Below are 22,394 nucleotides of genomic sequence, written 5' to 3'. Positions count from 1 at the left end.
AATCCTCTCCTGTCCCATAGACTGACCTCCAAAAGCCCCATAAGATACCAGCCAGCATCAATCAGGATTTCCTTTTAGTAAGGATTTTGGCCCGAATCGACTTTTGAATCCAACAAGATGCGATCGAACCAATGTGATTACGATGGCGCAAACTTTTTAAGACTTCCCCAGCAACCTATTCCTGGGCCTCACCAAAACCGTCCTCTTCCTTAGGTGGCACAGAACGATTTCAGTACTCTCTTAACCAGAAGACCAAGAAGCAGGTACAAACTCACCTGTCTTAACCCATTGCAACTCCATATATTCCTTGTAAATCCTATCTAAACCGGGCAACATTTCTTATCACTCCTACAATGCTGGTGCCATCTCCAGGCTGTAGGGTTTGGCTGGACCCCCCTTCCTAAAACACATCACCCCAGGATGCCACAGGAACCAGAGAAACCCCATGCAGCGCTGAGCTGTCTTGCAATGCTTCGACAGATACTTAAAAAGTGGCATTTTTGGTAACTTTTTGGAAAAACAAGGGACCAAACTCAGCCCACCTGCCCAAGAAGACCACGTCCCAGCACAGCTTGTGCTCCACTAGCAGAGAGGTAGCAGGTTGGGAAGGCAGAAGGAGAGGACTTGAGAAACGAGTCCCAGAGTATTTCTTTTCTCTTGACTACTTGCATGAGATAAAGGCAGGAGAGGTCCTGCCACCACCCGGGGAAAATCCCTCCTTCACTGGAGGTAGTTGCTTATGGGAGGTCAAACCAAGTTGCCTTTGGTGATATCTCGACAGGGTGGGTCTTCTGTGGCAGCAAACAGCAGATTAGTGTTTGGGCAATAAAAGCCATTCCTGTTCAACCTTGCTCACATGGACATCTATGAAAAAACTTGCCTCTTCTGCTCTCCTTCAATGATCCCATCAAGCGGTGATGCCTTCCATCACCCTCATCAGGAGGTGGCAGTTACACCTCGTGTGTCCAAACCAACAGAGAAAACACCACATGCGGAATTTCTGCCGGGTGATGTGGGGAGGGTGATACCTCTCCCTGGTCTCCTGCCCCGATTGTGAGCTCTTTGCAGCAAGGACCTCGCCACCTCCTGTAGGCTTTACGACACCTTGTGCAACCAAACCCTCCAAGAGATGTGATGCTGATCGCTGTTACTGAAAATGTGTGGCCACAGTGGTCCTTAACTGGAAAAGTCGAAGTCTGTTTTAATGACACCTTTAATCTGTGCTTTGTTTCTACCTTCTACAGAAAAAGAAGAATGCATCCCATGGAAAAATGACTCGTGGAACATAAAAACGTATCGTATATGCAAGGAGAGAGCTATGGTTGCACGCCCATAGGGCTGGTTCTCCCCACGGGAGTGAAAGGTGCATGGTAGAGACCTCAGGGTAGGTGAGCCACGCTCCTCCGCAAGGCAGTGACAGCATTTCCCGAGGAAAGGTGACGGGAAGGAAGCTGGGACGGGCGCTATTTATAGCACGGCCGGACATCAGCGTCGTTTCGCATGAGAAACAAAAGGTGCTTCGCTAGCCCAAGACGTGGCCCCTTTGGAATGTCACCGTCAGGGAGGGGCGAGGAGCCCACACGCGCTCTGGGGAAGAACCGGTATCTTTTATAAGACCAGTCGGAAAAAAATAGGCAAATTTCTGGGTGCCGATGTGCTTTATCAGCATTTTTTATAAAGTACCAGCCAACCTGAAGGTCAGCTACAACTGGGCAAGACCAGCTAGACCCATGCGTCCTGCAGAGTTCAGCCTGGGGGTTGACTCCCTGACCCAAGCTGGATGTCCATTTGCGAGCGGTGACTCCTGCGCATGGCAGGAGGACGCCCACTGTGGTCACTTGGGATGTGTCATCCCCGGATGGGCAGGGAAAGGTGGTGCACCACGGACAAGTATCGCTCGTGGGGTCCGGGGCGCTGCTTAGTGCCAAGTGCTCATCACCTTCAGGAGAACGGGAAAAGCTGCCTGATGAAAACCAGACCCAACCGCACCAGGACTTCGGGGCCATACCTGCTTCTAGCCAAGAGAGCAGGACAACCCCATTTCTTCTTGCAAATCCACTGCATGTCAACCCTACTCCCACCCTTGGCTGCTACCAACTGTTTTCTAAGAAACCAGCTCTTCTCCCCTTGGATTTGGGCGCCCAAAGTTGCTTCCTAACCCCCCTCCCAACCCACGCACCACCAAATGGTCCTGCTTAGCCTCTCCCAAGCCTCGCTGCCTCCGATGCCCCATCCACAGTCTTGCAATTTTGAGTCTCTCCATGTCCAGGTAAGGTTTAAAACCAAAAGCCCGTAACTCCCAACTGTTTCGCTGGCCCTAAAATCTCATCCAGAGGGACGTTTATGCCACCTCTGTGGCTCTGAAATGAAGCTTTTCTCCCTCAGGATGATGCCTGGGACATTAAGATAATAGCAGTGCAATTAAGCGTGAACAGCTTTATAACCCGTTTGTGCTCCAATACAGTGGGTATTCCCCATTTCCCTCCCTATTTCTCCCTTTTTTCCCCCCTTATTTCTACCACGTTTTTTCTCATAAAATAACCATTCTGAGACCTCACCGCCACGAAATAAATATGTTTTTCTGTCTAAGCTTGGACACCACCACAGATGTTTGCGGAGGACTCAGGCAGGACCGCCTCCCCTCTGTTCTTTCCATTTTATTTCATTCGTGACCGCTTAGGGTTGAAACGGTCCCACGTCTCCTCTCGCATGATGTCATATCACGGGGTTTTAAGGCTTCTGTCTCTCCTCCCGGGATATTATCCCGGTGCTACGCGGTCTGGGCTGTATCTCACCCCGCAATCTTCCAACCCCAGCCCAAGGCAGGTTGTTTTTTTTTTTTTTGCTATCTCTCCTTGCCGTCTGCGCGGGAGGGAGAAATGCCCTGGAGGCCTGAATGCTTCTGTCTGCTGATGGTTTATCTGAAGGGACCAGAAAGCAAAAGAAATAGAAATACACATCTGGCCCGATCCTTCAGGCCAGCTGTTTTTTTTTTTCGGATGGGAGGGATGAACCAACACACAGTTCCATGGCTCTGGTCCAGTGCAGATTTGGGCTTCAGGCAGGAGACCCCCTGGCTCTGCAGGTCTCCTCTCCCGTAGCATCACGCACTCTTTGGACGGAGGAGGAAGACCCACTGGGTGAGCCGGGGTGGGAGCGGGATGCTCCAACCTCTGCTGTGATTTCTCGGGGAGTCCAGGGCAGCGCTGCGAGGAAGCCCACCCAGCTCCCTCTTGCAACAAGAGCAGACTCCAGTTTGGTTTTAACCACGTTTTGGTGATCACAGGGCTGCAACCCAGCTGAAACAAGCCCCTCCACCCCCCCCCCCTTTTTTTTTTTTTTTATTTTTCCTAAATCACAAGATGAAATCGTCTTTTAAATTGCGTACGGGAAAAAAGGAGGGAGCCCCAAAGAGGAGACAAAAAGGAGTTTGCTGCTGCTGAACGGCCCTGCCCACAAAAGAATGTTTCTAGGATGCCTGAGCAAACTCTTTTCAGCTGTTTTTTGGTCACTCAGGAAAATTTGGGAAAACCAAACCAAGCACAGAATTAACTACACCATTGCTGTTCATGATTCGAGAAGTGATGGGGACGTTTGAGGACACGCTCCAACCGCTATTACAGGTGTCTGTAGGACTCCACCGAAAATCCCCCCGTGAGGCAACACAGCTCAGACACATTTCAGATCCCTCTAGGAGAAAACATTGGCCACTTTTTCTCCTGTTAAATAACATTAACTCCTGGTTTTAGTACAGCTTTATTGCCCCGGCTGTGTTGTCTCAGCCACAGCAGAAATAAAGCTGCACGTAATGTACACAGCAGAAATAAAGCCGCGTGTACAACTAACTCCCTTATTCCCCGCTTATTTTCAAATTTAACCATAGTCACGATTCCTATCAAGGACTCTAGATGCCCTCATATAATTAAATATGCAATTTACGCAATTAAATAGCCAACTGACCCAATTAAATTAACTCGATGGATTGAAATCGCCAACGCCACAGGAACTCAGCTGCCTGTTTAGCACATCCCCTCCTTCCCGCAGACAGGAGTGCGATGTTTGCCGCAAACCCTTCTCAACCGTACCCGCTCTGCAAACGACCTTGAAAGTCAGCAAATTTCGCTTTTCAATAGAAAAAAAGGAAACAAGCCACAAGGACTCAAAGCTTTTACAGATAATATCTTGCCAGCTGCCTCTTCGAATACAAGTGAGGAGGATCTGGCTACGCTGGAATAAGTATAAGGGGAAGAGGAGGTCCTTAAGGTACTCCTGGAGCAATATAGGACATAATCCAGATTGCAAAGACAAAGCAGGGGGATGGACAGACTGCGTTTTGAGGACGTTAGTGCTCAAAGAAGGGTTTATGCATTAATTCAACGCTGGCAACTGCTAAACAGCAGTATTGTCCAAAGACACTCCAAAGGGGGGGGAAGATGTGCAATGAGGAAGAGAAGATTAAAAAAGATAACATTAAAGAGAGGTTTCACCTACCTCCGGTCGTTTCTCCGCCTTCTGAACAGTTTTTTGGTGTGTGCGATTTCAGCTTCATGAGGCAACGGATGGTAACCCTGTAAAACAGAGGGAAAAGCAGCGATCAGCTCCAAGATACAGGAGGCATCGATACGGAAGGGGTCAGAGCGAGACAAAGCTGTACACCCAACAAGTGAGCAGGACAAAAGAAACCGTTCCCATCCAAACACCCTTACAACATCTCCGACCCTACAGAAGCAGGTCTGGAAATCCACAGACTTCTCGTACCCTCTCAGGGCCGGTGCAGTGTGCAGGGAATGAAGTTATCCGCAATTTCTGTACAGGAGAAACCACACGGGGCAAAGAACTGCACCGCCTACGGATGGATCCCAGTATACACCATCTACAGGAAATTCACCCGCATCACCCACGGCACCGCTGATACTGCTGCACCCAAACCATCCACTTTCACTGGATTATTTCCTTCTGATTTATTCATTTATCTAAAACCCAGCCGTAAAAATGACTGTGAAGGGATGATGCTCAGCAGCATTTTGAGGATACTGGAGTAAGCAAACATGAGCCACAGCCGGTTGGGCTCTAGAGGCTGCACCCCCACGCTGTTAGCAAGTCAACAACCACGTCATGAGAACCTCACTGAACCTGCCCACCGTGAGCCAGTCAACCCATGCCACCCTGGGGGAAGGGACGGGTGGCATCTACCTACTGGAAACAACTGAGATGACGAGGACATTAAACGATTTGCCCCGGTGACGTCAGCGGAAGAGCTTTGTGTAACTCAAGCGGCTGTCTGGTCCTCTCTCCACTGAAGGCGGCGACTCTCTGACTTGGTATGTTCATCTGATAAAGGAGATGCTGTATTTACCGTCCTACTATGGGCATCGTGAGGCTTCGTTAATGTGAGCAAAGAGTTCTGAGGTTCCTGGACGAAAGGCACTATGTAAGTGCAAAGTATTATTTATTTTCCAGGGACCACAGAGCTGTCATAACCATAACGATTTTTATTTATGCAGTATTGTGCTTCCCCGGTTGGCTATAAAAGCCCTGTTAAAAGTCACTCCTTTTATTTCCATCGCAATCCATCTCAGCCTCGGAGCTTCAGGCGCTGCTGGTGAATCACCACGCGTGAGGGGCCACGAGGGAGCAGCCTGGGCAAGGGCAAGGGCTGGGCGGGAATGCGTCTCATGGAGCAGCAGCTTTGTCACATTGGCATGACAACATAACACACCGACTTTAAAAAAAAAAAAAAAAAGTCCCTCTCTGCGCGAAGAGCCTTAAAAATGACAGTTAATTTTAGTAGCGGTTAGTGAGATAATAGCATTTTGAGTTCCTCTGGTGGAAGCTGTAACGGAGGAGAAAGGTTGTTGGGGATGGTAATGAATTTAGGCTTGCAGACCAGAGAAGGCTTAGACCTCAAGTTCGAGACCAGCAGGGTTTACTGTGACCATCCATCCTGGCCACCTGCAAAGAGCCTGGAGAAACAGCAACCCTACAGCTCCCGTGGCAGTTGGAGCCTTTCACTATCAAAGACCTTCACTCTTTGAGACTTATAGCAACGAAGAACTCACCAAGCCCCCAGGTAAGTCCTGCCACCGGCTAGCACGTCCTCATTTGAAGTTGGCTGTGGTCTTCACGTGTGTTTCCTGGAAAGGTAGTTTCCCTTTTAAGTTTCTTCTTCACTTTTAACTCTTCCAGAGAAAAATGGATACACCGTGGTTTAGCACAGGCATTAGAAAGCACGTTCAAGAGTCGTATCCATTCTTGGTGACCAAATTATCCTTCTCTCCCACTAAAACATCCTTAACATCCTGTACCACACCAGCCACAGCATCCTACATGATCCCTCACAGCAGTGGTACGGAGGTCATCCTTAGATGAAGTTGCCTTAGCTTTCTTGCAGATCTGCTCATCCAGTGAGGATCTGCTCAGCGATTCACGTCGTTGTGTGGTCCTCTGCTCACGTGTCTACACCCAACACCAGAAAGAGCTCTCATGCACCTCACCGTTCAAACACAGCCCATCTTTGACTAAGAAGAGGTAGTTTAGGAGCAGGGAAAGCTGGCAGCCTGCTCTCCTGGGGCTGTTGGTTGGGTTATCACCTGGTTAACCAGGTCTGACTTGGGCTTCTCCTGCAGCCAAACACCTCACAGTTAATTCTGTGTAGAAACTTTGATGCCTAGTAGCTTAAATTCATACCAAACCTTCTTCATTACTGGGGGCTTGAGAATTCTTCATCTACTTGATCACTGAAGGGCTACAAAGATGATTAGTGGATTGGAGCATCTTTCTTATGAGGAAAGTCTGAGGCACTGGGGGCTTTTTAGTCTGGAGGAAAGAAGACTGAGGGGGGATCTTATCAATGCTTCTAAATCCTTAAAGGGAGGGTGCTGGGGGGATGGGAACAGTCTTTTTTCAGTGGTGCCCAGTGATAGGACAAGAGGTAATGGGCACAAACTTGAACATAGGAAGTTGCATCTAAACATGAGGTGGAAGTTCTTCACTGTGAGAGTGGCAGAGCACTGGCACAGGGTGCCCAGAGAGGTGGGGGAGTCTCCCACTCTGGAGCCATTCCAAACCTGCCTGGATGTGCCCTGTGCAACCTGCTGTAAGTGACCCTGCTCTGGCAGGGGGGTTGGACTAGATGATCTCCAGAGGTCCCTTCCAACCCTGACCAGTCTGGGATTCTGTGTGAATGCATAGGAGGAGCTTAATATCTCCGAGACCTCGGTTCCTCTGAAAATTTGCTTGAAATTGGCCAACGGGTACCAATGAGAAAAGGAAGGGAAGGAGCAGACGCACACACAGCCCAATCGCATCAGCCGTGCTAGTTTCAGAAATGGACTAAAAATAGTACAATACTCAATGAGGCTGTTTCCAACTGTTGTACTACCACAGCAGGCTAAAGCTTGGGGTATTTTTAAGAATTTAAGCTGCATTGTAGACACATGTGTAATTACAATTACCCTGGAAAAAATGAAACTATCTCCGCAGAACACAAGGACTTAAAGCACCGATTTCCTCAAGGCGATGCCTTCATTAAGTCTCAGGAGCTCCCCTTCTGCTCTTTCCAAGTAGGAACTGTATGTATGGCGGTGCATTGCTGCATGTCCTCCTTGCAGAGCATCCCTGTGCTTCCTCAGACCTCTGCCCGACAGCAGCCAGCATCGGGGTGAGAGATGGATTAATTACATGGGAATAAGGCTCCTGATCCAAGGAGCACGTCTGTGCCTGAACTTCGTGTCCCCGTTAGGAAAATCAAGCATCTCCCTTCTCCAGCTGAGCAGTTCCCTTCCTTAGTCCTAGCCATGAGACAATGTTTTGGAAAAAAACAGTCACCGGTCCCTACTCTCGTCTATTTTGGTACCTAAACAGAGCTAAATTAGGAAAGGAGAAAAGTCGACTTTTTTTTTTTTTTTTTTTTTTTTTTTTGCAGCAAGCTGATGTAAAAGGAAATATCAGCAACTTGCGAGAAGGGTGGAGTGGCTGGAGAAGACTGAGAGTGCTGGGTGGGTGGGGACGGACCAGAGTCCCAAGGGCACGGTGAGTGCCTTGATGATATGACTCTTGGGTTTGTCTGGAGGCTGCTCCCCACCACGGGTCACGCAGGAGAGCAATGGAAGTGTCTTCAGTAGAACCGGCTCACTGAGGACAACGTGGATGTGGAACACAGCTGTGCCGTTTTTCAGTGGACACGCAATTTATGAAGCTGAAATCCCTCAAAAGAGCCAAAGGGATATGTCTTGCAAGGTAGAAGACCACCCTCTCCTCCGTGATGGGTCTACAAGAAGACCTACACAAGAGGCATGGGTCTTGCTCCTACTTGGGCCAGAAGACACCAGAAAGCCCAGGCACTTCTGGTTTTCACAGGCAGGTTCACAACTTCTCAGTGGGCAGAAAATCACATTTGGTCTCTCTCCCGTGTCGGTTTTATTTTGGTATTTATTCGTGGGTGGCTCGAGGAGAACGTAACAAACCAACATTTCAGCGCTGCTGGTTCTGGAAGCAAAGGGTGTGGGAAAAGCAAAGAACAAGGAGCCCATGGTCTCAGGAAGGATCATTAATAGGGGTCATTTTCAATTTTGGAGCTAAACGCTCTGCGGTTTACATGGTGGGAAGCTTGGAGCAGAACCTGAGAAGCCCGTGGGACTTCTAATGCATGTACGCGTATGTCAAGTTTAAATCATAAACACGCACGCTCCAACAAGAAAGGCCAATAGGTCTGGAAAAGAAGGGGTGTTCAGGACTGGTCTGCTCTCCGCACAAGTCCCCTAGAGATCAGCTATGTTGCGATGTGCATATTCCTTTTCAGATGTTTTGGGGAAAGCAGCTCTTGGAGAAGACAAGGTGATGTCTGGCAAGCTTAGGTGACACTCATATGGCCAGCTAGCATATGCCAAGGGAAATCCGTCACCTACCGAAATTGCTGCAAAGAGACAGCGGAGGAGAGCAGGTTTCATGCCCACGTGCACTCTTTTTGTGCTTTACCTTCTTAATGAAGGTGTCTGCGCAACCCTCAACCTCGTCCACCTGCCCGTGGGAATCCAGAAAGCTGGCAGCTGCCTCTCCGCTGCCCCAGACCCATTTACATCAAAGTTTAATGAAAGAACAAATAAAAAGCTTTCAAGATCTTGTTGGCAATCGGCAGCAACCCAAGAGCAGATAACCGCCCCTCCCCAGCAACATCCTTCTCCTGAGCCATCCCACCCCACATCTCAGCCCACTAACCTGCGGGGTACTGGCCTGGGAGGGACACGAGGAAGATGGGCAGGACCAGAGGAGGGAAATGGTTGGTTTTAGAGCTACCCCGCTATGAGCAGGAGCTTCGCTATCGTTTTTCTCACTCCTCTGCATCAGTTGGGGATGTTGGAGGGAGGCACCAGCTTTGCCTCTTTTACTGGTGATAGTAAATCACCAGGAGAAAAGCAGAAACAAGGTAGGTTTTTTTTGCTGCTGCTGGTCCTTCTGCGACCACCCTTAGGTAGCAAAACCCAGAGACTCCTTTAGCATCTGACAACAACTGCCTTATAAAAGGGATGGTCCTATTTGGGACCAACCTGCACCCTCTGTCCTTCACGTCCACTTCTGCACTTCTCAAGTGCAACTGTGGCCGAATTCATGGGTGTTTCACAAGAGGCAAGGAGCTATGAGAGGCTGAGGTTCACTGCTTCATCCTCATGGTCTTCACGTCTAACGCAGCCTGACTTTGCGATGTGAAACCTCACCCCACCAAGTGACTGTCTTCATTCAGACCCACTCATTCAGCCTCTTCCATGGATGTTCCCCATGCAGCAGAAATGCTCTCAGCCTGTGATGGTCAAGCAGATGAAGATGCCTGAATGCCAAACAGCAAAGCTGAAACCCCAAGAGCAAACGAAAAGTTGAGAAAAGTAACTGGACTGATGGAAAAACCCAACGCTGGGACGATGAGAGAAGGAAAAAAATTGATCAGGCCATATCGCAGGATCAGTCCACACGAGCTTTATCTCAAGAGCCTTTTGTGCCCTCAAGAAACATCTCCGCCCTTGCTTATCTTAAACAAATGGTTGCAGAAGGCCTGAACTGAACAAACAGGTTATTGGGCCTGCGGTAGGCGCTGGGAGTTTCGCTCGATTTTATTGCACACAAAGTTCAGGGTGGGATTTCTTTTCTGGAGAGGTGGGAAGGGTGAGGTGGGGCTGGGTTGACGGCAGCCCCGAAGACGCCCCATCTGCTTGAGCAAAGGCAACAGAATTACCGAGGTTGGAGGGAGCATAAAAAAATAAATGTATTGTGGTTCCAGAAATGATCCACAGAAACCAACCCAGCGACTTGCAACACCCCGTGATAAGGCTTTCGTCTGCCTAGAGGATGGATTATGAGTGACAGGAAAGTCCGGGATAGCACAGAGCCGCAGATACATTTAACTTTTGTTGTGCCGGTCTCACACTCGTCATGCCTGTGGGGTTGAATGTGCCAATACTCAGTACAACCATCCCAGCCACCCAATTGCACATGAAAAACACGGCAAATGCGCCGCTACCTCCCCGTCAGCATCATCCCCATCACCTCTACCCACCCAAGGCCGGCATTTATCAACACTCCTAAGTCCTGTGGGCCCTTCCAGCAGAGATATCTCCTTGGAGACCACTTGCCGTTGCCTCTTCCCCTTCCAGGAACTCCCACGGCATTGGTCTGCCACCCGCTCTCTTCTCTTACACGAGGGGAATTTTTTATCTCTTGAAAGGAGACGGCTGAGGCCCAAACCAAAGCCTTGACCTGCTTTGGAAGCCGTGGAAGAATACCAAACAATGTCAGGAAGCCGCCTGGAAATGATTTCCTCTCTGTTAAAATTTAAGTGATAAATCTGTTCCTTCAAATTGCAAGCTATTCATTTTTCCTGGAAGGTGCTTATAATAATAGTTGTTTCTGAATAAGGAATCAGTCGGTGCTCAACATCAATGGAATAGAAAGCGCAACAATTTTACAAAATACTCCTCATCCAAGATAAAAGGCAGGTAAATCTTTACAGGATTTCATGGTTACGGCTCTCCCATCACTCCTCACCCACAACACAGCACACAGGGATCTTGGCCACCTCCAAGAGCACTGTCTTCAACCTCAATCATTGGAGCCAGGGCTAAATTAAACTATGGGGTTGGCAAAGAGGACTTAGTTGCCGGCCACCCAGGAGCTGGAAAAGGAACAAAACTCCTCCGGCTTTGCCACCGTTGATCCGCCAAGTCCCACGGTGGAGGAGGAATGCTCCGTGGGACCTTGACAGTAGGACGTGCATGGCATGGTGCAACATGCCTCAAAGAGGAGGCATAGGAAGTTGTTTCTTGGGAGATGTCCCAGTTTGGAGGATTTCCTGATAAACCGCATCTTTGCGGAGCAAACCGTAAATCATACATCGCCAGCAAAGGCCGAACACGTAGCCACAGGACGCGTGCCTCGGTGATGAGCACCTTGGAGGAGACTTTTTCCAAAAAAACGATGGAAGCACAGAGGAGAGACAGCTGTGATGGTGATCGGGACTGCCACAACTAACCACCAACGCTTTAGTTATCAGTAAAAATATCGGCGCTTATTCCCTACAGGGCTCTGCCCTCCCACGTTGCCCCGAAGATGCAGCCTCCCAAATTCTCACTTGCTGAGCGCTAATGCTGGTCTATACGGCCCCTCTCACAAAACGATGGGTGTTTTAATGAATTATAGACTCTACACGTGCAGTCCCAGACTCAAAGAAGTATTTAGACCCGTATCTTCCCACCCTCTTTCTTTGGTGTTTGCTACGTGCTCCTGGCAGAGAGCGGACACCCAGCTAGAGGGAAGTCAGCCTTTAAAATGGCATAAAATATTTGGTGGCATTAAATACTTGGTGGCAGCTAAGCTGTCCCACCTCATCCGTCTGCAGCCAGCTCTGGGATGAAACAAAGACACAGAGAATGGCAGAAAAACTCAGCGTGAAACTCCCCGTGCGGGTTGAAGGATGCAAATGCAATTACAGCATTAGAATAATTAGGCAAAGCATCCCAAGCGAAACGTACCCTGAACCTTCCTCAGTGCCTTCTGCTGATTACTAACAGTGAGTTTTCCGGGGTCTATTTTTAACTCTCGGCCCCATAGCTCCTGAATTATACATAATTCAGAGATAATAAAACTTTAAAATCCAGGACAAAGTCTCCTAGGAGGAATTGCCTCTGCAAACACACACGTGCACATGAGTACAACCACTCTGGGCAGGAAGAAAAGCCCAACCAGTGCCACCAAGCTCCTGGCTAAGCCACCGAGATGGGGACAGGCTGGAAACACGGCTCCAGGCTCCCTTCGCTGTTGCATTGAAACAGGGCGCTCCAGACACACTGATACGGACGCGCGGTGCCATAGGAAGAGTATAAATAACAGACAAAAGAAATCCCCTTTTGTTACAAGAATCCGCAAATCCAAAACCAGTTACAAGCTGACTTAGGAAACGGAGCTTTTTTCCCATGTTATAGCAAAATGGGAACAATACTTTGTGAGTGGAAGTAACTCTAATTGTTTTAACTGATGTTATTTTAGTGTTGTTTAGGTTTATTGTTTATTTGTATGTATTTCCTCTACCCTGGTCAGGCTTAAAAACAAACCTTACTGTCAGCAGTAAAGTGTCCCATCCGTAAATAAATACATTTATCCAGCAAATATAGATATAACCGCATCATTGCTTGGAGTCCTTAAACGTAGAATATTTAAAGAATCATTCAAATAAATAGCGTTGGTGACCTAGGTTTGCTTTCCCCTGGAAAAGGGAGCTTTTTTCTGCTAATATTGGGAATAAATACCACCCACATCAGTTGCGACCAGGAGGCACCGCACCTGGTATTTGCTTTGCGGTCTGTCCAGGTAGCCCAAGCTCATCCTGATAAAGGGCTGCGCTGCTCTGAAAAGCTTTTCCTACATTTTCCTTGGCTTGTGCTCGTTTGGGGGTGAGGGAGGAATTGCTTTAGCTGGGACTTACAGTGTTATGAGGTTGCTATGGGAATATTTGTAACTTGAGCTATTTCAGTCCCTCTGGGACTTCACATTTCTTTAAAGTATACTTTTCCTCTATATTTTTCATGTTCTCCAGTCTGCTTCTCCCCGTCTCTTGTCCCCTTCAAAGCCTACCACCCCTCATTCGTGCACCATGATGCGCCGTCTGCCTACGCCTCTCCAGCTGAGATGAAGCAGGTAGGTGAGATGGCAGGAGGACCCTTCGTCCACCGCCCACCCTCAACACCTCCTCATCGTGCCATCGTGGTGGACGGTGTCACGAGGAAGAGACCTGCAGGCAGAATAGGGACCTCCCCGATGAATTTTTCGGGTGACCTATAAACAGAGCCCATAGGACATCAGGGAGTTGATGAGAGACCCTCTAAGTTGGAGGGTCTGATGAACCTTTGTGCAACTCCCAACCTCCTCTGGCTGGGTGGGCTCACTTTGAACCTCAGCATCGCTCTCAACAGGAGGTTAAGAGCTGTATCTAAGTTTATTTTCATTTCACCCTTATTATTAATACAAGATCGCACGTTTAAACGTGCATTTGTGCACTCTCCCAGAACCAAGCCCCCACAAATCTTCTCTTCTTGGGTGGACCAGAGTTTCAGCCCATAGGAGCTCCAGCTCACGCAAGCTCCCAGGAGTTGGGACAGTCCAACAGAGATGAAACCCCTTATTTGCAGAGTGATAACTTCCTAACCTTACAAACAAGAGGTGACTTCTCTTTTCTTTCAACGTGGGTAGATCCAGAGGCGCTAGGAGAACTTTCTCACTGCTCAGCCCTTGGCACTTCCCATTGGAGGCCTTCCAAGTGCACGAAGTTTCGCAACGCCCTAAAATCGCAGGCAATAGTTAATAAGTCAACGAGCATTTTTTTGCCACGATCCATATCACTGCGATCCCTACACTGCGCCACCGAAGCAAAAGGGAATTTTGCCATCAACTTTAATGGGGTCACAGTGGTGACAGCCCCTCTTGCTCCACCAGTAGACCTTTCTCATAGACCTTCACGGCTGAAGCAAGCTGTGCACCATCCTTTTCTTCCCCAAGCCCCTTGTATTGTGCTGGAAATGTTTTCACACAACAGATATTCCAGTTTGCAGTTGGCTGAAGACACAGCCAACACATTTTTCCCCCCCGGACTATACCACAAAGAAATGTTTTTTCTCCTTTCTGAAGTCTCTGCTTAGTCTAGCTCAGCCCAGAGAGAGCAAGCGAGGATCCCATGTCGCGGCCACCCCAGCTCGGAAAATACCCTAAATGTGCAAACGCCAATTTAATCCTATAAAAGCCTCATTCTTCCCTTTGAAAAGTCCCATTCCTTTGCAGGAATGTGGGCTGCGCAACACAAGGGCTTGACTTTCTCCTTGCCAGGTTACCGGCAGTGTGTACCTGGGGGAGAAGAAACTGCTTCCTGAGTGTCCGTCTGCTCCCTCCCAGGATTTTCCCTGGATTCCTCCTGCTGGAATGGGTTTTAACGCAGGGACGAGCACAGAAAACATTATGCACTTGCCACAGAGTTATCAATCATATCCCATCATGTATTAATTACGCTGGTGGGTGTTCACTGGTGCTTTGCAAACCTCTGGGTCTACTTTGAACAATAAAATGAGGACAAGTAAGAAAAGCAAGTTTGTAAGCTGCTTCACAGCAGTCTCCAAATGCGACATTTGGAAATGTATCCGGCATTTCCACCAAAAAAAAAAAAAAAAAAAAAATCTTGAAAAACTGCTTTTTATCCAAAAGTTGCTACAGGACAGGCAGCAAGACGGCCGTATCCGCTCTCCCGTGTCTTGCAAAGGCTGAACCTCAACCACCACAACACCAAAGACACAGGTGTCATTCAAACATCAGGTTTCCTGCCAGCGAAACCATGAGTTACAGCTGCTTTTGCGATGACTGCCAGGAGCTGGGTGAAGCCCCTTCAATTCATTTCACATCGTCCGAGAGGATTTCATCGGAACCAAGAGGGGACAAAGAAGAACCAGCAACAAAACTCAACAAACCAACCCAACTCCTGGATATTTTCGTGTGCCAAATGACCAGCATCAGAGACCTTGATTACTGGCATGTCTCAGGTCATGTTGCCCCTCCTCGCTAGGACTTTTTTAGCTCCTTTCTCCTTTCCTTGGTGCCCTTCTTGCTGGCAGGATTGTGCTCATGTGATGGGCTCAGCTCCAGGAGCTGGGAAGGGTCTGAGACAGTGGTCGCCGAGAGCTGTATGACGAATAGAAAGGGGCGCGATGGAAAAACCGCAGATGCACTGCATTACGAGAAACTTGCAAGCGGCCACCAAACAGCTCACCTACCAAGGAGAGATGGGAATTTTGGCAACGAGAACATCTCTATGGCTGTTCAGCCGGCTCCCTTCTCGGTCCAGGACCCTGCCTGCCACCGTCAGCACCGCATCCGTAAGCATCCTACAGATGGGACACCTTCACGGTGGCTCTGAAGTCAAGCAGGGACCCTACGGCAACTCTGGGATGCAAAACGAGGTCTCCCAACCACTCCTTGCTCACCTGGGTAGCTCTCCTATGGGTCTCCTATGGGTAGCTCTCCTATGGGTCTACCTATAGTTTAAATTAGGGAGCCAAGCGCCTTACCGAAAGCAGTTTTAGACATCCTCGCCTGCATATTGCCACCGTACATAGTTACGTCCCTGTACAAGATGCTAAAGGGACATGGGGTCTTTCCTCCTGCCCGCATCTCTGCTGGGATCGGAGACAACCCGGTGAGACGGGATGGCTCAAGCCTGCCCTTCCCCAAATCGAGTCGTCTCCGCGCTTGGCAGCCTCGGCCTTTCTCTCCTTATCAACGCCAAAAAAATATTCATTTAACATCCACGGCCTTTCGCTAGCAAGAACGCCGTGCAAGAAGCAGAACTGTCTCCTCCACTCCTCATGCAAAAAATAATAATAAAATAAAATAAAAATTCCCACCAGCTAAGAAAAACTGGAGGTTAATATAAATTCCATGGGTTTGAGGGGGAAACGGAGCTGCATTCAGAGACTCGATGGCTAACCACGCTTCCTTCGTCTGGCAACTGCCCGCTCCCCCAGCAGAGTTATTGAGGAAGTCAAACGAGCGCTGTATTTGTTCCAGCTGCAGATTTCCCTTAACCCCTAGTAGTGGGGTTTTTCAAAAAAAAAAACCCACAGATCTTGTTTTCTGATGGTGGCTTTTCATTTTCCCGTGTGCCACGGCCACAGTTATTAGCTATAAGTGCTGTCACTCATAGATTAAAAATAAAGAAAAAAACCCCACCTTTGCCATTCTAAGAAGTCCAGGCTGGATGAGCAAAAGGGGGATTAAAAGAAGGCTTTCAGGAATTAGCTTGGAACAGGAAAGAAGAAGATAAAGCCATTATAAAAGCTTGTGCTAATACAGGAGTCCTTTTTGTTGTAAGTGTTAATGCAGCCCCACAAATTCCTATGCAGATTTATTAGTCAGGTCATACAATCTGCTCTCCTTCCTCTTCTGATGATAAAATCAAGGCTATTTTCCTTCACTAAAACGTTCCTCTCACTCAATTAAGAGTCCATTTTTTTTCCCAAGACTGTGTTTGTGGTATACACAAGTTTACCTGTGGAGCTGATGCCTTCAGAACGGCGAAATACAGACACTGAAATTAAGGTACTTGTTTAGAGATGCTCCCGTTAGGATGCTCCCTGTAAGGCGAGCACAGCCCCAGGTCCGTGGTACCCGACGCTGAATAACTTGACGGAGCTGGGATACGCAGCGCCGTCCCCTTCCATCATCCCAAACCTGCTAGAGCATCCGCTGACCAATAAAGCATTTACTTTATACGGATCTGCTCCTAAGTCTTCTGTTTGCTTTGGCCCTCAGCCAGCCGAGCACTTAGGCACATGCTTAAAGTTAAGCACAAGAGTAAACAGATTGAAGTCAGGGGGACTTAAAATTAAGCACATATTTCAAGGATTTGCTGGATAAGGGCCTTAACCCCGGTGCGCGGCGTTTAACTGGGATGATTCCCAGCTGATTAGCTCCCCCCCTCTTTCCCCGACCTCCCCTCCATCGGACCAGGCAACAAATGGTTTCTGTTTTGCCACCACGCTAAAGGTTTGGCTTTAAAGAAACCTTGTCAAGCCTCCAGGCAAAGCATGTCTTTCTTTAATTATACCTGCCTGTGAAATACCTTCCAGAAATCCCCACCCAAACAAAGCCTCAGGAAAGGAAATAACGGAAATTCTTGATGGTTTCCACTGGGGGAAACGATCCTAACCAGTGAGACGAAGCGCACGTAAGATGAGGCTGATGACTGTTCCTACTGTACACGGCTCCCAACCCGGAGTGACTCCTTAAAGCTCCAGCAGAACCCCTCCGGTTACCACAATCCTTATCTCCCAGGGCAGGAGCCTTCTTGAACGTGGTCACCGGATGTGGCTCTCTGCACATGTTCAGACCTGAAAAGCCCTTTGGTGAACACACAGGGGAAGAAGAGACACGTGGAAACACAAAATCCATGAAACTACCATGCTCTCCTCTGTAAGCAAAGGGTAGCACCCAACTGGGAATCTTCCAACAGGCCACACAACATCTAAAGGGCTGGAGGTCACCTGCACGACTTTGTTTTTTGCATTCCATGCCCTTTCATATGAGCTTTTTCACTTTTATTTCAATTGTATCTACTCATGCTAGGACCTCAGTGGCTGTTGGCATGTATGCAGATCTCGCAGAGCAAAAGCTCTTCTGCACAGAGAGGCAACCACTCAAACCAGGCAGCCCGGGCAAGACTTGGAAGATAAGGACAAACAAGATGAGGAGAAGACTGGAAACCTGGACACAGAAGATGAAGATTTGCTGTTGGCTCCTCCAGAAACAGGATTGCTCCCATCAAGGAGCAGCAACTTGCCCAGACTTGACAGTGGAACATCACCAAATCCCACTCCCATCCCTTACCCGCCCCCATCCAACTCACTTCTAACCATCCTCTGCTGCATTAGCATCTGCTCCTGAAGAGTTAGTCCTTCCCACCACAGCGTGAACATGTGATTTGCCTGCGCTACGCATAACAACGGCACTAAATAATCAAGTACCTTTGAAAAACCACCTGTGAAAGATGCCCGAATTCTTCCATCCAAACTGCAACCTGCTCTAGGCAACCACTCGATCATCCATTTTCACTGCAGCACATGCAGAAAAACCACACGCTGCCAAAACACCTTCGCTTTTCATCCAGCTTCATGTCAGGAAAGCTACCTTAGACCTCCCAGAAGAATGGCACAGCCATCAGCTGCTGCACTGCAGCTTTGCCCTTCCTGAACCAGCAACTCTCAGAAGTTGAGGACTGGCAGAATAAATTCAAGTCCTGTCTCGTATGCAAATTGCACCATGAAAAGACATGGCAAGTACGAAGCCAAACGAGGCGATCTGCTTCTACTTCAGACAGGAACGGCAGGATGGTCAAGTAGTCAAGGAGCTCCACCTCTAACGCAGCAGGTTCCCAGCTTCACATACATGTGCAACCCTTGGAGCTACTTGTGATATATTTTCGTGGCCTCACCGGCCATGGGCAGCTGGGCGCTTTCTTCTTCTAGACAAGGAAGAGCAGCAAAGGAGCTGGATCTTGGAAGCCTGTCACACTTCACCTGCCCTCCTCCTCAATATAGCCTACATAATTATTTATCACTTGCTTGAAAACACCACCAAAATCCTTGAGCTAGATGCTGTATACAGAGATCAGAAAATTCCTCCAGTACCAGGAGAAAAGCAGCATCATACCAAGGCTGAAAGAAGAATCATAGAATCATAAAATGGTGTAGGTTGGAAGAGACCTTGAAGGTCATCTCGTTCCAACCCCCCTGCCCCAGGCAGGGACACCTCCCACCAGCCCAGGTTGCTCCCAGCCCCGTCCAACCTGGCCTTGAACACCTCCAGGGATGGGGCAGCCACAGCTTCTCGGGCTAACCTGAGCCAGTTCCTCACCACCCTCAAAGTGAAAGATTTCATCCTAATATCTCATCTAAATCTCCCCTCTTCCAGTTTAAGGCCATGCCCCCTCATCCTATCACTACATGCCCTTGTAAAAAGTCCTTCCCCAACTTTCCTGTAGGCCCCCTTTAGGGACTGGAAGGGGCTCTAAGGTCTCCCCGGAGCCTTCTCTTGTCCAGGCTGAACAGACCCAACTCTCTCAGCCTGTCCTCATAGGAGAGGTGCTCCAGCCCTCTCATCATCTTCGTGGCCCTCCTCTGGCCCAGCTCCAACAGGTCCATGTCCTTCTTCTGTTGGGGGCTCCAGAGCTGGATGCAGTACTCCAGGTGGGGTCTCCCCAGAGCAGAGTACAGGGGCAGAATCCCCTCCCTCGCCCTGCTGGCCCCACTACTTCTGATGCAGCCCAGGATACGGTTGGCCTTCTGGGCTGCAATCATGCATTGCTGCCTCATGTTGAGCTTCTCGTCAATCAGTACCCCCAGGTCCTTCTCCTCAGGGCTGCTCTCCAGCCATTCTCCACCCAACCTGGATTTGTGCTTGGGATTGCCCCGACCCACGTGCAGGACCTTGCACTTGGCCGTGTTGAACTCGCAGCTTACTTGCTTTTACCTTCACAGGCGTTTGTAAAAAAAGCATGAGTTTAGATAACAAATGTTTGCCTAAGCATTTATAAATTGAACTAAAAAGAGTTTTCCTTTCAACTAAAGGACCCTCATAATGTGTGTAGTCCCAACACTGCGGCACTGCAAAAGGTGCGGGTCCAAACCCCCAAATTTCTCCCTGGCCATGAGTGTTCCCATCGTGCCCTTGGGATTTCAGGCAAGACATGGGACTGTTCTCCCCCATCTCCTTTGACGGGGTCCTGGTCTCTGCCAGTTTTCCATAACCAGGTTTGGTCTTGCTTCAGCCCTTGGAGCATTTGCAGAAGAAGAGGAGTTCCCACCCGCCTGCACTGACAAAGCAGACGAGGGGAAAGAAGAGCCGCCACCGCACTCTTCGGATCATGTCAGGTCGCACGTACGTTTGAAGTTGGCCACCCAGTTCTTAGCAGCCAGGAGCAATCTCGTAACGGCTACTTCCTCCACCGCTCGCAGAGCTGATCTTCAGGAAAGCTCTGTAGTGCGAGGAAATCCTGACCATCGCCACCAAAGCGTTATCAACACAGCAAAGAGATAATAACGACAGGAACAGCCTTAAGGCAAAATCACCATCATGATTCATGCGACTGCTTGGTGCCAAGGTCCAGCGAGCTGAAACACAGTGAGAGGAGGTCACACAGGCTGTTAGCTGGTTATTGTGTTAAAAAAAAAAAGAAAGAAAAAAAAAAAGAAAAAAAGGAAAAAAAAAGAAAAAAAAAAAGAAAAAAAAACCAAAAGAGGTGGGTTCCTACAATTTGATGAGCATCATCCACTCTCCCTGCAGCAAATGAATCAGGTCTTCAGAGCACGATACAACTTACTGCATTGAACTCGCCTTCTCATAGAAGGCCACCGGTCCCACCTTCTCCTTTGGGAAGGTAGGTGGTATCTAGCCTGGCCGACACCAAATGCCACCTGGAAAGAGTATCACCATTCACGGTGGCAGAACCCAGTGTGGTCTGCAAGTTTCATGACCGCTCTGGACTCACACAAGAAGGACCACAGAAACCACAGGAGCCCTCTGATCCGTGTACGATGTCCCCCAACAGAGAGATGCAGGCTGCTTTGACGATGGACAGGACCAGTGGGCAAATAGCTATGGGTCAGGGCCTGCAGCACTTCTCCCAAGACCTTTTACTCCAGGGATTGCTGGCTCATTATGATGATGATGATGATGATAGCTTCATGATCTGTGATACGCATCCGAGGAGAAGCAGGCACATCATTAAAGGTGCCAGCTTGAAAACCTGGGTGCTGGCAGATGGTGGTCAATCCCTGGAGCAAGCGCAACGTGGCAAACAGCCATGCCTCCTTCAACCCCATCCTTGCTGGAGACCATACCCCACCAGCACACAGGCTTCGCACGTGCACTGTGAGAGCAGCAGAAATTCCCCATCTTGGACAACCAGAGAAATGGAGGAGATTAAAGACAGGCGAGACACAAGGTTCTCATCTATCCTCTGTGGGGACATGGCCACTTGCTGAGCAGATGCTGCCATAGCATCGTGGAGGAGACAATAAAGGCACAGATTTCCCCCCACCATGAGAACACCCATCAGTACCTTTTCCAAAATGCAACACCACACCAGAAATAGAGCACCTCAGAGACTTCATTTGATTTTTTCTGTCACTTTTTTTTTTTTTTTTTTTTCTCGTTTTGCAGCTCAGGATTACTGAGTTCGCAGAGTCTCTCTTTAATGTCACATGTGCAGCTCAGGTCCCTCAGGCCCCAGCAGAAGCGGCCTGAGATATTTGCACAGACCCCTCACAATGGAAGGAAGAGGGTGTAGGAGGGAGGATCAGGCTGCTGACCCCTTTATTGTTCTTGGGCCAGAAGAAAGCTTCCTTCTGGCTTAAGAACCACGGCGCTGAAAAAGTTTTCCAGCCAAAACGAGTCAGATGGAGTCACTGGGTGGCGGGTTTTTATTTTTTTTTTTTGATTTTTTTTTTTTTTTTTGTCTCTCTCCTTCCCCTGCCTCCCCCTTCGCTCGAGCGACGGGGAGTCACAGGGTTGTGCTCCATTCACAAAATACCTGCTGCACATCACGTAGTCTTTCCCCCCCCGACGGCGGGGAAAGGCGCTGTAACCCAAGCAAACGAAAATAAACCTTTTTTTTTTTTTTCTTTCTCCACCGATTTGGAAAAAAAAAAAAAAAAAAAAAAGAGGAAGAAAGGACCCTGCTCCCAGACTGACGCCTCCAGCGCGCGCCCGCCGGGGAAGGGGTAGGCGGGGGGTGGGGGGGGGGGAAGCGAGACGACGATATGAAAGAAAACAAAACCAGCAAATTCTGCTCCGAAAGGATTAAATGGAGGTTTTCCAAAAAAACACCCCGCCATTATATAATGAGGCTTAACTCAGAGTCACCGGGGTCACACGATGCAGCAGACTGGAAAAACCAAAGCGCAGTGTAGCCTTTTAATTGTTAAGCCAACCATAAAAAAAAATTAAATAGAAAAACGATATTGTGATTGCCCGACAAGGTGGCCGCTCACACACGAATGGTCGGTGTATTTTTATTTTTTTTTTTTTTTACCCCTTTTGCTCTTTTTGGCTGAAATACTGTTTTAGTGAGAGTTTGACTCCTCGCTTTTCTGCTTATGGGGATGGTGACGTGTTTTGCCAGGACGCTGCCGGTGTCGGGCAGTGATGCGGTGGGGAACACGGGGAGCACACCAGTTCCCGAAGCCTTAAGGTACACAGGACCGATTTGCACGGAAAGCAAAAGAAAGCACAAGTGGAAACCTCACCGCAAACAATGCAGATATCAAACCCCATCGCCGGGTTTCCAGATCAAAATTTGCTTGCAAGGAGATGAT

At 48.8% G+C, this 22,394-nt stretch overlaps 1 protein-coding gene across 1 annotated transcript in view; it reads right to left on the bottom strand.

Moving 5' to 3' along the window:
- The window catches only part of CTIF (cap binding complex dependent translation initiation factor), a 152,368-nt gene that overhangs the window by 64,001 nt on the left and 65,973 nt on the right, over positions 1-22,394 (bottom strand). Inside the window, exon 8 of the mRNA XM_082497404.1 lies at positions 4,492-4,568. Coding sequence (XP_082353530.1) covers positions 4,492-4,568 — 77 coding nt within the window. The remainder of the gene's footprint in view (positions 1-4,491; positions 4,569-22,394) is intronic.

The sequence above is a fragment of the Vanellus vanellus genome, assembly GCF_965231255.1.
Source record: "Vanellus vanellus genome assembly, chromosome: Z".
NCBI classification, from domain to species: Eukaryota; Metazoa; Chordata; class Aves; order Charadriiformes; family Charadriidae; genus Vanellus; species Vanellus vanellus.
This window is presented reverse-complemented; position numbering and strand designations above follow the sequence as displayed.